This window comes from Elephas maximus, chromosome 4 (assembly GCF_024166365.1).
Source record: "Elephas maximus indicus isolate mEleMax1 chromosome 4, mEleMax1 primary haplotype, whole genome shotgun sequence".
Classification (NCBI taxonomy): Eukaryota; Metazoa; Chordata; class Mammalia; order Proboscidea; family Elephantidae; genus Elephas; species Elephas maximus.
The window spans coordinates 189429262-189443857 of NC_064822.1; the positions used below are offsets into that span (position 1 = coordinate 189429262).

Genomic DNA, 14596 nt, shown 5'->3' on the forward strand with positions numbered 1-14596 from the left:
TGTCCCTTGAAACCATGATCCTCAAACCCCCACCCCTGCTACACTGGTCTTTGAAGTGTTCAGTTTATTAAGGAAACTTCTTTGTTTTTGGTTTAGTCCATTTGTGTTGACCTCTCCTGTACTGCGTATTGTCTTTCCCTTTACCTAAAATTTAACTTATCTGCTATCTAATTAGTGGATGCCCCCCTCCCTCCTTCCTGCCCTCCCCCCTCTCGTAACCATCAAAGAGTATTTTCTTCTGTGCTTAAACTGTTTCTCCAGTTCCTATAATAATGGTCTTATACAATATTTGTTCTTTTGCAATTGACTAATTTCACTTAGCATAATGCCTCCCAGACTTCTCCATGTTATGAAATGTTTCACGGATTTATCACTGTTCTTTATCCATGTATAGTATTCCATTGTGTGAATATACCATAGTTTATTTATCCATTCATCCTTTGATGGGCACCTTGGTTGCTTCCATCTTTTCGCTGTTGTAAACAGTGCTGCAATAAACATGGGTGTGCATTTATCTGTTTGTGTGAAGGCTCTTATTTCTCTAGGATATATTCCAAGGAGTGGGATTGCTGGATCATATGGTAGTTCTATTTCTAGCTTTTTAAGGAAGTGCCAAATCGATTTCCAGAGTGGTTGTACCATTTTACATTCCCACCAGCAGTGTATAAGCGTTCCAGTCTCTCCACAACCTCTCCAACATTTATTATTTTGTGTTTTTTGGATTAATGCCAGCCTTGTTGGAGTGAGATGGAATCTCATTGTAGTTTTGATCTGCATTTCTCTAACGGCTAATGATCGAGAGCATTTCCTCACGTATCTGCTAGTGTTATCTACCTGAATGTCTTCTTTAGTGAAGCGCGTGTTCACATCCTTTGCCCATTTTTAATTGGGTTATTTGTCTTTTTGTGGTTGAGTTTTAGCAGAATCATGTAGATTTTAGAGATCAGGTGCTGGTTGGAAATGCCATAGCTGAAACTTTTTCCCAGTCTGTAGGTGGTCTTTTTACTCTTTTGGTGAAGTCTTTGGATGAGCATAGGTGTTTGATTTTTAGGAGCTCCCGGTTATCTGGTTTCTCTTTAGCATTTTTAGTAATGTTTTGTATTCTGTTTATGCCATGTATTAGGGCTCTCCATAGGGTTTTTGATGGCTGAATTTTCAGAAGTAGATTGCTAGCCCTTTCTTCATAGGTGCCTCTGGGTGGACTCGAACATCCAACCTTTTGGTTAGCAGCCGAGCATATTCACTGTTTGTACTACCCAGGCTCTGGCAGTGGGGGGTAGTGGGGGGCAATCTAGATTTGGGCAAGACAGTGTTCCCTGCTGGCCACAGAGGGTGAGTGTGATGCTTCAGCCAGTGGGGTGTCATAGAATGTTCTAGAAGCCCAATGTGGGGACCTGTGAGATGCCTGGAGGCTCTGCTCCCTGCAGGACTCCGCACTGAGGGTTTGTTCCGGAGATCGGCCAGCATGCTGACAGTCCGAGAGATCCAGAGACTCTACAACCAAGGTGAGTCCATTCCTCAGAGACCCCGCACCCTGAACATTCCACCAGGCCAGTGAATTCAACGCTCCAGGGTCTCAGAGCCCCCTATCAGGGCGTTGCAGCCCCCAGAGACAGTGCAGGGTGGGGGACAGCTGACCAGGAGCAGCTGCCAAGCCTAGACAGGAGGCCTTTTGTCCAGACCCCTGTCCAAAATATGTGAGATGAAGTCTCGCCATCCTCACTTCTAAGGAGCACTCTGGCTGTATTTCTTCCAAGACAGGTTTGTTCTTTCTTCTGGCAGTCTGTGGTATATTCAACATTCTTTGCCAGTACCATAATTCAAAGGCGTCAATTCTTCTTCCGTCTTCCTTATTCATTGTCCAGCTCCCGCATGCATATGAGGTGATTGAAAATATCACAGCTTGGGTCAGGTACACCTTAGTGCTCAGAGTGACATCTTTGCTTTTTAACACTTTAAAAAGGTCTTTTGCAGCAGATTTTCCCAATGCAATACATCTCGTTTTGAGTCGTGCCACATCAGCAAATAAAGGTCCTGAAAGCTTGACTCCCTCCACATCATTAAGGTCCACTCTACTTTGAGAGACAGCTCTTTCCCAGTCGTGTTTTGAGTGCCTTCCAACCTGGGGGGCTTATCTTCTGGCGCTGTGTCAGACAATGTTCCGCTGCTGTTCATAAGGCTTTCACTGGCCATTTTTTCGGAAGTAGACCACCAAGTCATTCTTCCTAGTCTGTCTTAGTTTGGAAGTTCCACTGAGACCTGTCTACCAAGGGTGGTAAAGCTTCCAGTATCACAGCACTGCACAAGCCCCCACAGTACGACAAACTTACGGACACGTGGTGGACTAGCGCTGTAATGTGGCTAACTCCTTACAGAGCGCTTTCCCCTCCACCCCCATTTTCCCACCCCCGTGCCTTCATTCAACAAGTGCCCACAGGCTGGCGTGGGGCTGTATTAAGTTTGACACAAAGGGGTCTATGAGGGTCTTGGGTGGTCAGTCTGTCAGATACAGCATGAGAAAGTGGCGCTCAGGAAGGCCAGAAAACAAATAGAATTTAGTCCTCAAAGGTCCCAGAGAGGAGGCCACAGCGTGCCTGGATGCAGGACCACATGGGTCTGCAGCTGGGACAAGGCGGCAACCACCTAGAACAGCAGCGAGTGGCCTTACGGATGGCAGGCAGGGTGGGGGCTACGGTGTTAGCACGCTGAAGGCCAAGTGGTCAGCTTGAGTTTTTGGTGCCTTAGCTTGGGAAAAAGGAGAAGTTTTAATCATGGGCACCCACATGGAGCAGGGCCGGAGGGGCAAAGAGTGACCACGACTGTTAAGAGTTTGGGTTACACAGCAGCAAAGTGGTGTCTATCACAGGAATCCGAATGGGGCGTGGCTGGGAGGACCAGTGAGAGCCCACAGCTATTGAGAGACTGGGTGGCAAGATCAGATTCGCCCTGTCAGACTGGGTGAAAGGGCAATTTTTTGCCATTAGTTACTGTGGAGTCGATTCTGACTCACGGCAACCCCTTGCAGACTAGAACTGCTCCACAGGGTTTTCAAGACCGTGATCGTTTTGGAAGCAGATCACCAGGCCTGTCTTCTGAGGTACCTCTGTGTGGGTTTGAATCACCAGCCTTTCGGTTAGTAGTTGAGTGCTTACCGTCTGTGCCACCAGGGGCTCCTGAAGGGCAGCTTCTTGTTGTTGTTGTTGTTAGATGCCGTCAAGTCGGTTCCGACTCACAGCGACCCTATGCACAACAGAACGAAACACTGCCCGGTCCTGCGCCATCCTTACAATCGTTGTTATGCTTGAGCTCATTGTTGCAGTCACTGTGTCAATCCATCTCATGGAGGGTCTTCCTCTTTTCCGCTGACCCTGTACTCTGCCAAGCATGATGTCCTTCTCCAGGGACTGATCCCTCCTGACAACATGTCAAAAGTATGTAAGATGCAGTCTCGCCATCCTTGCCTCTAGGGAGCATTCTGGTCATACTTCTTCCAAGACAGATTTGTTCGTTCTTTTGGCAGTCCATGGTGTATTCAATATTCTTCGCCAACACCACCATTCAAAGGCGTCAGTTCTTCTCGGTCTTCCTTATTCATTGTCCAGCTTTCACATGCATATGATGCGATTGAAAATACCATGGCTTGGGTCAGGCGCACCTTAGTCTTCAAGGTGACATCTTTGCTCTTCAACACTTTAAAGAGGTCCTTTGCAGCAGATTTACCCAATGCAATGCGTCTTTTGATTTCTTGGCTGCTGCTTCCATGGCTGTTGATTGTGGATCCAAGAAAAATGAAATCCTTTACAACTTCAATCTTATCTCCGTTTATCATGATGTTGCTCATTGGTCCAGTTGTGAGGAGTTTTGTTTTCTTTATGTTGAGGGGCAGCTAGGAGGGATTAATGGATGCCAAGGAGCAGACTCTGCCGCATGTCGGCCTCATGATAGGTGCCAAGCTCGGGCCATCCCCTGGGCAGCCTTCTCAGCCCTCACGTCCTGGCATCATGCTGGACACTGTTACAGCAGCAAGTCCTCCCCAGGACCCAAACCACAGTCAAGAAGTCAGTCATACACCCACCACCTCCACTGGGTGCTGGAGGAGGCAGGTGAGGGTGGGTGTGCTGATCAGGGGACAGCACCCCCATTTCAGGTCAGCCTGGGCTGCTGGTGGGGGGGCAGCACCCCATTCCAGGTCAGCCCTGGGCATGCTGGTGGGGACACAGCACCCCCATTCCAGGTCAGCCTGGGCTGGTGGGTGGAGGGCAGCACCCCCATTCCAGGTCAGACCTGGGCATGCTGGTGGGGGGATAGCACCCCCATTCAGGTCAGCCCTGAACTGCTGGTGGCAGAGAAGTCCCCAGCACACGTGACCCCAGCACAGCTCTCCCTGCTGGAGTCTCAAAGCCAGTTTGTGTCAGAGCCTGTGTGGAAATAGCAGCTCCAGGCCCAGAGCTCAGGTGCCCTGTGTTCCCAGCTGCCCGTCCTGGCTTTCTCGGCCTGTTTAAATACTGCTTGCCCCTAAGGCCCACCCCCTATTGGAAGCTGCTCCAATTCTCTTCCCCCTCTTTCATGCCCCCACATCATTCATTCACTCATTCATCCACTCATTTCTGTGTGTAGGGAAGCCCGTGAATTTTGACGACTATGGGGATATCCACCTTCCTGCCGTGATCCTGAAGACCTTCCTTCGAGAGCTGCCCCAGCCGCTGCTGACCTTCGAGGCCTATGAGCAAGTCCTTGGGATCACCAGTAAGGACCAGCACAGCCCCTCCCCGAGGGCTGGGGGCTCTGGGGGTGCAGGTGTCATCCCCCACCTGTTGAGGGCTGGGGTGGCTCAGGTGAGTCTGTCCAGGCTCATCCTGCTCCCTCTGACCCTGCGGGGTGGGAGGGGGTCTTTGTGGCTGGTAATTGGGGTCCTGGATCCCCTCCTGCCTCAGCCCAGGCCTCTGTCCACAGGTGGGGGAGATGGAGTTGGAGGTGTCCTGGCTGTCTCTCAGGTGCAGCTGGGCTGAGGGGCAGCCTAGTGGGTGGGGCAGATTGCTCTGGGGAGGGTCCTACCCCTTCATCCTTCTCTGTGCTGCCCTGGGGGGGTCCTCCTCCCAGCACCTCAACTTCCTCTTCTCGAAAGGGAATAGCAACCCCTCCCTGTGTTTCTACCCGAATTGTTGCAGAAAGCCATGGAGACACACGTGACCTGTTGTTACTGCTGTTAGGTGCCACTGAGTCAGTCCTGACTCCTGGCGACCCCATGTGACAGAGTAGAACTGCCCTATAAGGTTTCCTAGGCTATAATCTTTACGGGACCACATTGCCAGGTCTTTTCTTCTACAGAGCCGCTGGGTGAGTTTGAACTGCCAACCTTTCAGTAGCAGTCGGGTGCTTAACTGTTGGCACCACCAGGGCCCCTTATATATGACCTATGCAAATAAAACACAAAAGAACAAACCGTTTGCCAACGAGTTGGCTGCGGCTCCCGGTGACCTCGTGTGCGTCAGAGCGGAACTGGGCTCCACGGGGTTTTCAGTGGCTGAGTTTTCAGAAGTAGATGGCCAGGCCTTTCTTCTGAGGTGCCTCTGGGTGGACTCGAACCTCCAACCTCTGGCTTAGCAGCTGAGCACACCACCCAGGGACTTCTAGACTCGCTGCAGGGCTTGTTAAAACACACATCAGTGGGTCCCCAGCCGGGAGTTCCTGACTCGTTGGGTCTGGGGAGGGTCCAAAACAAAACTTGTTGCTGTCGAGTCCGTTCTGATTCACAGCAGCCCGATGGGGCAGAGTAGAAGCTGGGTCATGGGGTTTCCGAGGAGCGGCTGGTGGATTCAAACTGCCACCTTTTGGTTAGTTGCAAACTGCACCACCAGAACTCCTCAGGGAGAGCCCAGGAATCTGCATCTCTGATGCTGTTCCAGGGGACACTGATGCTGCCATGACAGCGTCAGGGTTCTGTGGGTGGAATGCCGAGCTAAGGGTTCGGAGTGTTTCCAGCTCACTCACTTTTCTCTGTGACTATCAAAACCTGGCCCTAAGTTATTTAGCAATAATTGCTTCCTGCTGGTAAATAAACTATAGAAATGGAGGAAAGACACCAGCCTAGCTTACAGCTTGCAGCTTTCACAGCAGGCTCAATCGGTGTGCAAAGACCCCAGGATAAAACACACGTCTCGAGGGTAAAACGCCACTGTGTGACCTTTTGCAGCAGGGAGTGGGGCAGACAGAGAATCTTACAAAATTCTATGATGATGAAAATACCACAAATACATAGTGGGGGAAAAAAATGTTAACAGTACAAAAAGGTTTGCAGTGAAGTGGAGTCTCTCTGCGAGCGCCTTTGGCCCCACTGACCTCCGCAATGGTTCTGTGCGTGTTTGCTTCTCTTTCCAGAATGCTTTTCATACGCACACTGCTTTGAGCCTTGTTGTTTTTTGTTTTTTTTCTAAGCGTTACACTCTCTTTTAGGTCTTTCTCCTGGTATGCATACCTACTCTTGCTTCTCAGCAGCTCCATAGCATCCCATTCAATTGATAATATTTTGTAATACTGTATCGTACTTTATTTAACTGGCCCCTACTGGTAACCGTTTGCAGTTATTTCTAATTTTGTTTTGCCCAGTGATAATTTTAAAAGACTCAACATGCAAAAAATAATGACTATTACCCATAAGGACTGTGCTCCTTCAAAAACTCATGTACACAAGAGCAACTGATCACTAATTACTTTAAAACAAAGATAAGAACGGAAACCAAACCCGTTGCCGTCGAGTCAATTCCGACTCATAGCGACCCTATAGGACAGAGTAGAACTGCCCCTTTCGGTTTCCAAGGAGTGCCTGGTGGATTTGAACTGCTGGCCTTTTGGTTAGCAGCCAAGCTGTTAACCACGGCACTACCAGGGCTCCAAGGGGGGCAGGGAAACTAGATTAATGGAAGGGGGACAACCAGAATGGAAATGATGAGAAGGTTCACGGATTGTGAAGAATGTAACCAATGCCACTGAGCAACTTGCATAGAAATCATTGAATGGGAACCTAAACTGCTGTGTAAACATTTGTCGAAAACACAATAAAATATTATTTAAAAAAAAAAAAAGACTCAAGTTCTGAAGATCCCATTGCTGAGAACTGAGATGCTACCAAGGGGCTAAGGAGCCTGGCTTCTGTGGGTTGTGTTCTGACCACTCAGAGTAGCTGGCTCTGCCCTCCACTGAGACGCGCTGGCGGGGAACTCCCCCAGTGCAGGGAGGGGCCCCGATGCCAGGCCGACAGGACGTCCCATCTCATGGGAGCCTCTTCGAGTCAGCTGAGCTGAAACACTTAGAGATGTGTTTATGTGGAAATGCTTTGAAAAGTACAAAGAGTCATGTAATGTTTGTTATGTTTATGCAGGAATATGTATTTTTGAAAGATTGTTGCTACATAAACATGCATAAGGAGCCCTGGTAGCATAACGGTTACGTGCTCGGCTGTTAAGTGAAAGGTTGGTGGTTCGAACCCACACAGGGGGCTCAAGAAAAGGCCTGGCGATCTGCTCCAGTAGGTTATAGCCTAGGAAACCCTACGGGGCAGTTCTGCTCTGACTCACGGGGTCGCTATGAGTTGGAATCGACTTGACAGCAAACATCAAACATGTATTTTCTGTAGAAACTGTGTATTTTCAGGCAAGCATCTATTCTCTGGAGCCCTGGGGGTGCAGTGGTTAAGAGCTCAGGTGCTAACCAAGAGGTCAGCAGTTCAAATCCGCCAGCCGTTCCTCGGAAGCCCTATGGGGCAGTTCTGCTCTGTTTTATAGGGTTGCTGTGAGTCGGAACCAACTCTAAAGCAACGGGTTTGGTTTGCTTTGGTTTTATCCGTTCTATATATTGATGAATAAGTACTTGGCATATACGTAATTGTGCACATACGTAAACACAACTTTAACACTTTCAGAGGGAAAACTTGCCTCTGGGGTGGCAGTAAATGCCCAGCACAGACAGGGTGACGTGAAGAACGGCGTTAGTGACTGCGGGGTTCCCAAAGTTTACGACATGGCCGCTCCCCCTTTAACACCCGTCCAGCGTGAACTCTGTGTAGTTTGGTGAAGGAGGCACCTGGAGATGGGCGAGGGGCTGAGCCTCTCCCTGAGGGCGGGAGGGGCCGGGACCCCACCACGGGCTGATGGAGATGCCCTGCTGTGCCCAGGGCTGGCTGTGGGCGTGTGTACGTGTGTTTGTCTCTTTGTGGTGTGTATGTATGTGTATCTGTGTGTGGTGTGTCTGTGTGTCTGTATATATGTGTGTGTACGGTGTTTATGTGTGTATTTGTGTGTCTGTGTGGTGTGTGTGTGTGTATGTATGTATATGTGTGTTATGGTGTTTATGTGTGTATATGTGTGTCTGGGTGTGGTGTGTATGTATGTATGTGTGTGTATGATTATGTGTGTATTTGTGTTCTGCGTGTGGTATGTATATGTGTATATATGGTGTTTATGTGTGTATTTGTGTGTCTGTATATGTGTGTGTGTGTGCTGTGTGTCTTTGTGCATCTGTGTCTCTGTCTGCAGTGGGAGCTGGGTGCACACTTGTTGACTGGTGGACTTTTATTTAAAGTGTTTGGATGGAGCTCAGATGGGGAATGTGGGTATTGACGGAAATTTTTGAATCTCAGAGTCTGGGGTGTTTACTCCAGGCCCCGGTGGGTGGGGCGCTGCCTTCCCCAAGAACAACGCAGTGTGGGGACCCCTAGGGCTGAGAATCACCAAACAGGCTGCGTTTGTGTAGAGCAGAAGTCAGTCGACTTCCCATTGTAACATAAAGGCAGCCATAGGCCATAAGGAATGAGTGGCCGTAGCTATGTCCCAAAAAAACTTTATTGACAAAAACAGCCAGTGGGCCATATTTGGCTCATAGGCCATAGTTGGCCGACCCCTGGTCTAGACCATTCTAGCCTTTTGGCTTTAATGGGTTTCTGGGAAGTAATGGTTACTGTTCTGTTTTAAAGAAGAGGAACCAGCTCAGAGAAGCAGAGGGATCTGGGAGGGACAGCCGCACAGCCGGGCCGTGAAGTAGGTGGGGGCTCCAGGCCTGACCCTGACACCCACCTTTAGAGCTGGCTATCCCCTTTGCTCTCTGCCCTCACCCCCACGCCATTGCAGGTGTGGAAAGCAGCCTGCGAGTGACCCATTGCCGCCAGATCCTGAGCAGCCTCCCTGAGCAAAATTACGCTGTTCTCAACTACCTCATGGGCTTCCTGCATGAGGTGAGTGGGCAACAGGTGCCTCGGGGTGGCGTGGGCGGGGCCACACCCTGTGCTGGTGCCTCTGCCCTCCACGTTGGGGCCTGTGCCCTCCCCACGGAGCCTGTGCCCTTCACACGGGGCCTCTGCCCTGCATGTCAGGGCCTGTATTCTTGGCCTGCTGAAGACAACACTCATCCCTTCTGCATGCACAGCACTTTACAGCTTACAGGGGTTTCCTGCACCCCATTGACAGCATATCACAGCAGCCTAGCTGGGCAGGGAGCCTGCTCTTCAACATGAGACAGAGGCTGCGGGTTTCCTTCCCACTACCCACCCCTGTCACACACACACTGTCTCACACATTCTTGCTCACGGACACACACATGCACTCACACACACTCTCATGTACTCACAGCTGACTCATGCACTCCCATGCTCACTCACACATGCACACACTCACATGCCCACTGACACACTATGTACTCACATGCTCACTCCTATATGCTTACTCACACAGGCATGCGCACACACACACACAGCTGTAGCTGACTGTCAGGGTTGTGGGTTCCTGGGGAACGGGGAGTAGATATCAGCCCCCTTCCCTCTCCCCCACCCTCTCACCCTAATAACAGTCCTCGCCAACACCCAGGAGGATTAGCCATGTGTCTGGCTCTGTGCCAAGCTTTTTACCAGGGTTTGAACCATTTTGTTCTGGTTCTAACCCCTGCTGAGCATCTGCCTTTCCACCCCAGATACACTGAATCAGAATCTACAGTTTAACGAGATCCCCAGGTGATTCTCAAGTATGGTACATTTTGAGACCCACTGCTCTACTAGTGGCTCTCACCGTTGGTCCCTAACCCCCAGGATTAGCACCACCTGGGAACTTGTCACTGCTCTACCAGTGGTTCTCAGCATTGGTCCCTAACCCGCAGGATTAGCACCACCTGGGAACTTGTCACTGCCCTACCAGTGGTTCTCAGCATTGGCCCCTGACCCGCAGGATTAGCACCACCTGGGAACTTGTCACTGCCCTACTAGTGGTTCTCAGCATTGGTCCCTAACCCGCAGGATTAGCACCACCTGGGAACTTGTCACTGCCCTACTAGTGGTTCTCAGCATTGGTCCCTTATCTGCAGGATTAGCACTGCCTGGGAACTTGTCACTGCCCTACTAGTGGTTCTCAGCACTGGTCCCTAACCTGCAGGATTAGCATCACCTGGGAACTTGTTAGAAATGCAAATTCTCAGCAGGGGTGCGAACCAGAATGAACCGGTTGGCAGCCCTGCTTTTTACCCCCTCTCGTGATGATGCCATCTGGCTGGTGGTCCCCAACGAGAGCAAAGGTCCAGGGCAGTCAGAGAGGTGAGGGGCATCTGGTGACGCCAAAGGCCACGCTCCCCAAGTGGGCCTCTGAACCCTTCCGCGTGGAAGGGGGACGGTGTAGGTTGAGGAGGCCCCAGAAGGCAGACCAGGGAAGGTCACACCCAGAGGAATTCCTCTGAGAGCGCCGAGTCCAGCCCCTTCCTTTTACAGATGGGGAAACTGAGGCAGGGTGGGTGGGGCAGGTTGATAGGGGGCTGCACGAGGCTGCAGCACTGGCTGGCAGCCCAGTCCTGGCCCGTTCTCACTGCACAAAGACCCCAGTTGTGGTCTGTTGGGGTGCACACCTTGCCTCACCTGTGCTCCCTTCCAGGTGTCCCAGGAAAGCATCTTTAACAAAATGAGCAGCTCCAGCCTGGCCTGTGTCTTCGGGCTGAACTTGACCTGGCCTTCCCAGGGGGCATCCTCGGTGAGCGCCCTCGTGCCCCTGAACCTGTTCACAGAGCTGCTTATTGAGTACTACGAGACCGTCTTCAGCACCCAGGAGGCATCTGGGGGCCACGCGCCTGGGGGCCACACGCCTGGGGGCCATGTGCCTGCCTCTGCCGAAGCCAAGTAGCCAGGCGACCCCTTCGCCCAAGGTTGTGCCAGAGATGGACCAGCCTTGTCTCGGCTGTTGTGCCTCCACGTCCCCTGACCATGGCCAGGAGACATCTGTAGCACTGGGAAGGCCATGTCAAAGTCCATCTGTCTGTGTGTTCTTTGTAGGCTTTGTAAACTTGCTACCTGTGACGGTAACCAGGCATTAAACGGACTCAGAACCTGCCAGGAAATTTCTGTGGCTCTCATTCTTGGGCCCTTCTCCCCCGTCTTTGAGTGGTGGCCTGAGGTCAGAACTCCATGCGGATAACTGAAAATGGACATTTATCAGCTGGGGTTTGTAGCAGTTAGCTGTTGCTGTTATGTGATGTAACAAACCACTCAACCCCTGGGTCTGGAAACAACAGCCTTGTCATGTTGTCCAGGATACCGTGAGTTGACCAGGCAGCTGTTTCCTCTTGCCAGAGCTCAGCCACACGCCCGGCGGCTGGCTGCAGCTAATGAAACTTGGCTGTTGTATAGGCGCTCGGATCCTTTCAGCAGGTTGCCCGGGACCGTGCTCACCATGCAGGCAGAGGTGTCTGGGAGGTATACCAGATGACCCCATGCTGGTGCTGGTGTGAGGTGTGCCATGTCTTGAGGCCAAAGCTAGTCACATGCCTGAGCCCAAGTTGGGGTGGGAGGACACCGCAGAATCATTGGGCAAAGGATGTGTGTGGATACAGGGAGGGTGTAGAATGGGGGCCTGTATTACGGTTTTCTGCAGAAACAGAAACTATGTATGTATAGGGCTTCCAAGAAGCAGCTGGTGGATTTAAACAGCCGACCTTTTGGTTACCATCCAAGCTCTTTACTGCACCACCTGGGCTCATGTATATGGAAACCCTGGTGACATAGTGGTTAAGAGCTATGGCTGCTAACCAAAAGGTCAGCAGTTCAAATCAACCAGGTGCTCCTTGGAAACTCTATGGGGCAGTTTTACTCTATCCTATACGGTCGCTATGAGTTGGAATTGACATACTCACACAAGGAGTCCTGGTGATGAGTTGGAATTGACATACTCACACAAGGAGTCCTGGTGGTACAGCGGCCGCTAACGAAAGGTCGGTGGTTGGGATCCACCAGCCGCTCTGCAGCAGACAGATGTGGCAGTCTGCTTCTGTAAAGATTACAGCCTTGGAAGCCCTATTGGGTAGTTCTACTCTGTCCTACAGGATCACTTATGAGTCAGAATTGACTCAATGGCAACAGGTTTGGTTTTCTTGGCATATAGAAAAAGGTCATTAAAAAGACAGAAAAGAAAAAGAAGACCAAAATGGACGTCAGAAGAGACTCTGAAACTTGTTCTTGAACATAGAATAGCTAAAGCGAAAGAAAGAAATGATGAATTAAAAGAGCTGAACAGAAGATTCAAAGGGCGGCTCGAGAAGACAAAGCAAAGTATTATAATGAAATATGCAAAGACCTGGAGTTACAAAACTGGAAAGGAAGAACACGCTTGGCATTTCTCAAGCTGAAAGAAACTGAAAAAAAAATTAAAGCCTCGAATTGCAATAGTGAAGGATTCTACTGGAAAATATTAAACAACTCAGGAAGCATGAAAAGAAGATGGAAGGAATACACACAGTCACTGTACCAAAAAGAATTGGTTGACATTCAATCATTTCAGGAGGTACCATAAGACCAGGAACCGATGGTACTAAAGGAAGAAGCCCAAGCTGCACTGAAGGCATTGGTGAAAAACAAGGCTCCAGGAATTGATGGAATATCAACTGAGATGTTTCAACAAATGGATGCAGTGCTGGAGGTGCTCACTTGTCTATAACAAGAAATTTGGAAGATGGCCAACCAACTGGTAGAGATCCATATTTATGCCTGTTTCCAAGAAAGGTGATCCAACTGAATGTGGGAATTATCTAACTATATCATTGATATCACATGCAAATAAAATTATGGAGATAATTAAAAAATGGTTGCAGCAGTACATTGGCAAGGAACTGTCAGAAATTCAGGCTGGTTTTAGAAGAGGACAAGGAACCAGGGATATCATTGCTGATGTCAGATGGATCCTCGCTGAAAGCAGAGAATACTAGAAAAATGTTTCCTGTGTTTTCTTGACTAGGCAAAGTTATTCGACTGTGTGGATCATAACAAATTATAGATAACATTGCAAAGAATGGGAATTCCAGAGCACTTAATTATGCTCATGAGGAACCTGTACTTAGACCAAGAGTTGATCAGTTGTTCGAACAGAACAAGGGGTTACTGAGTGGTTTAAGGTCATGAAAGATGTTCATCAGGGTTGTATCCTTTCACCATATTTATTCAATCTGTAAGCTGAGCAAATAATCTGAGAAACTGGACTATATGAAGAAGAATGAGGCATCAGGGTTGGAGGAAGACTCGTTAACAACCTGTACTGTGCAGATGACACAACGTTGCTTGCTAAAAGTCAAGAGGACTTGAAGCACTTGCTAATGAAGATCAAAGACCACAGCCTTCAGTATGGATTACACCTCAACATAAAGAAAACAAAAACCCTCACAACTGAACCAATAAGCAACATCATGATAAATGGAGAAAATATTGAAGTTGTCAAGGATTTCGTTTTACTTAGATCCACAATCAACACCCATGGAAGCAGCAGTCAGGAAATGAAACAAGGTATTACATGAGCAAATCTGCTTTAAAAGACCCTTTAAAGTGTTCAGAAGCAAAGATGTCTCTTTGAGGACTAAGGTGAGCCTGAACCAAGCCATGATATTTTCAGTCACCTCATATGTATGCAAAAGCTGGACAATGACTAAGGAAGGCTGAAGAAGAATTGATGCTTCTGAATTATGGTGTTGGTGAAGAATACCGAATATATCATGGACTGGCAGAATAAACAAATCTGTCTTGAAAGAAGTACAGCCAGAATGCTCCTTAGAAGCAAGGATGGTGAGACTATGTCTCACATACGTTGGACGTGTTATCGGGGGGACCAGTCCCTGGAGAAGGACATCATGCTTGGTAAAGTACAGGGTCAGTGAAAAAGAGGAAGACCCTCAACAAGATGAATTGACACTGTGGCTGCAACAAGGGGCTGAGACATAGCAACAATTGTGAGGGTGGCGCAGGACAGGGCAGTGTTTCGTTCTGTTGTACGTGGGGTCACTATGAGTCGGAACTGACTAGACAGCGCCTAATGACAACAGTAAATGCTGGGAAAATATTCCCTTAGGTTTTCCGAGAAGTTTCTGAAGTTTGGGGAAAATAAAGTGGAAATGGTGAACCTACCTTTGAAAGATCTCCAGGGTTTGGTCCAGAAGACCCAGTGATTGTAAGCTCTTTGAGGGCAAGAATTGCACCTCTTCCATGACGGCAGTGACGCAGGCAGAGGCGCTAGATTTTCAGGTTCCCCCGGGGCTCACAGACTGTAGTAGCCTGGCAGCCTCCTGGATGGATGTGGGTGAGAGGCTTCTCTGT

General features: G+C 49.5%; 1 protein-coding gene across 6 annotated transcripts in view; it reads left to right on the forward strand.

Moving 5' to 3' along the window:
• The window catches only part of ARHGAP8 (Rho GTPase activating protein 8), an 82601-nt gene extending 71221 nt beyond the window's left edge, over window positions 1-11380 (forward strand). For 5 of the 6 annotated variants that reach the window (XM_049884632.1, XM_049884631.1, XM_049884630.1 and 2 more), the window contains 4 exons: window positions 1428-1505; window positions 4618-4746; window positions 9123-9226; window positions 10902-11380. In XM_049884632.1, the coding sequence (XP_049740589.1) occupies window positions 1428-1505; window positions 4618-4746; window positions 9123-9226; window positions 10902-11147 (557 nt within the window). In that variant the 3' untranslated portion in view covers window positions 11148-11380. The remainder of the gene's footprint in view (window positions 1-1427; window positions 1506-4617; window positions 4747-9122; window positions 9227-10901) is intronic. The other variant, XM_049884634.1, reaches the window with a different exon arrangement.
• The last annotated feature ends 3216 nt before the right edge of the window (window positions 11381-14596 follow it).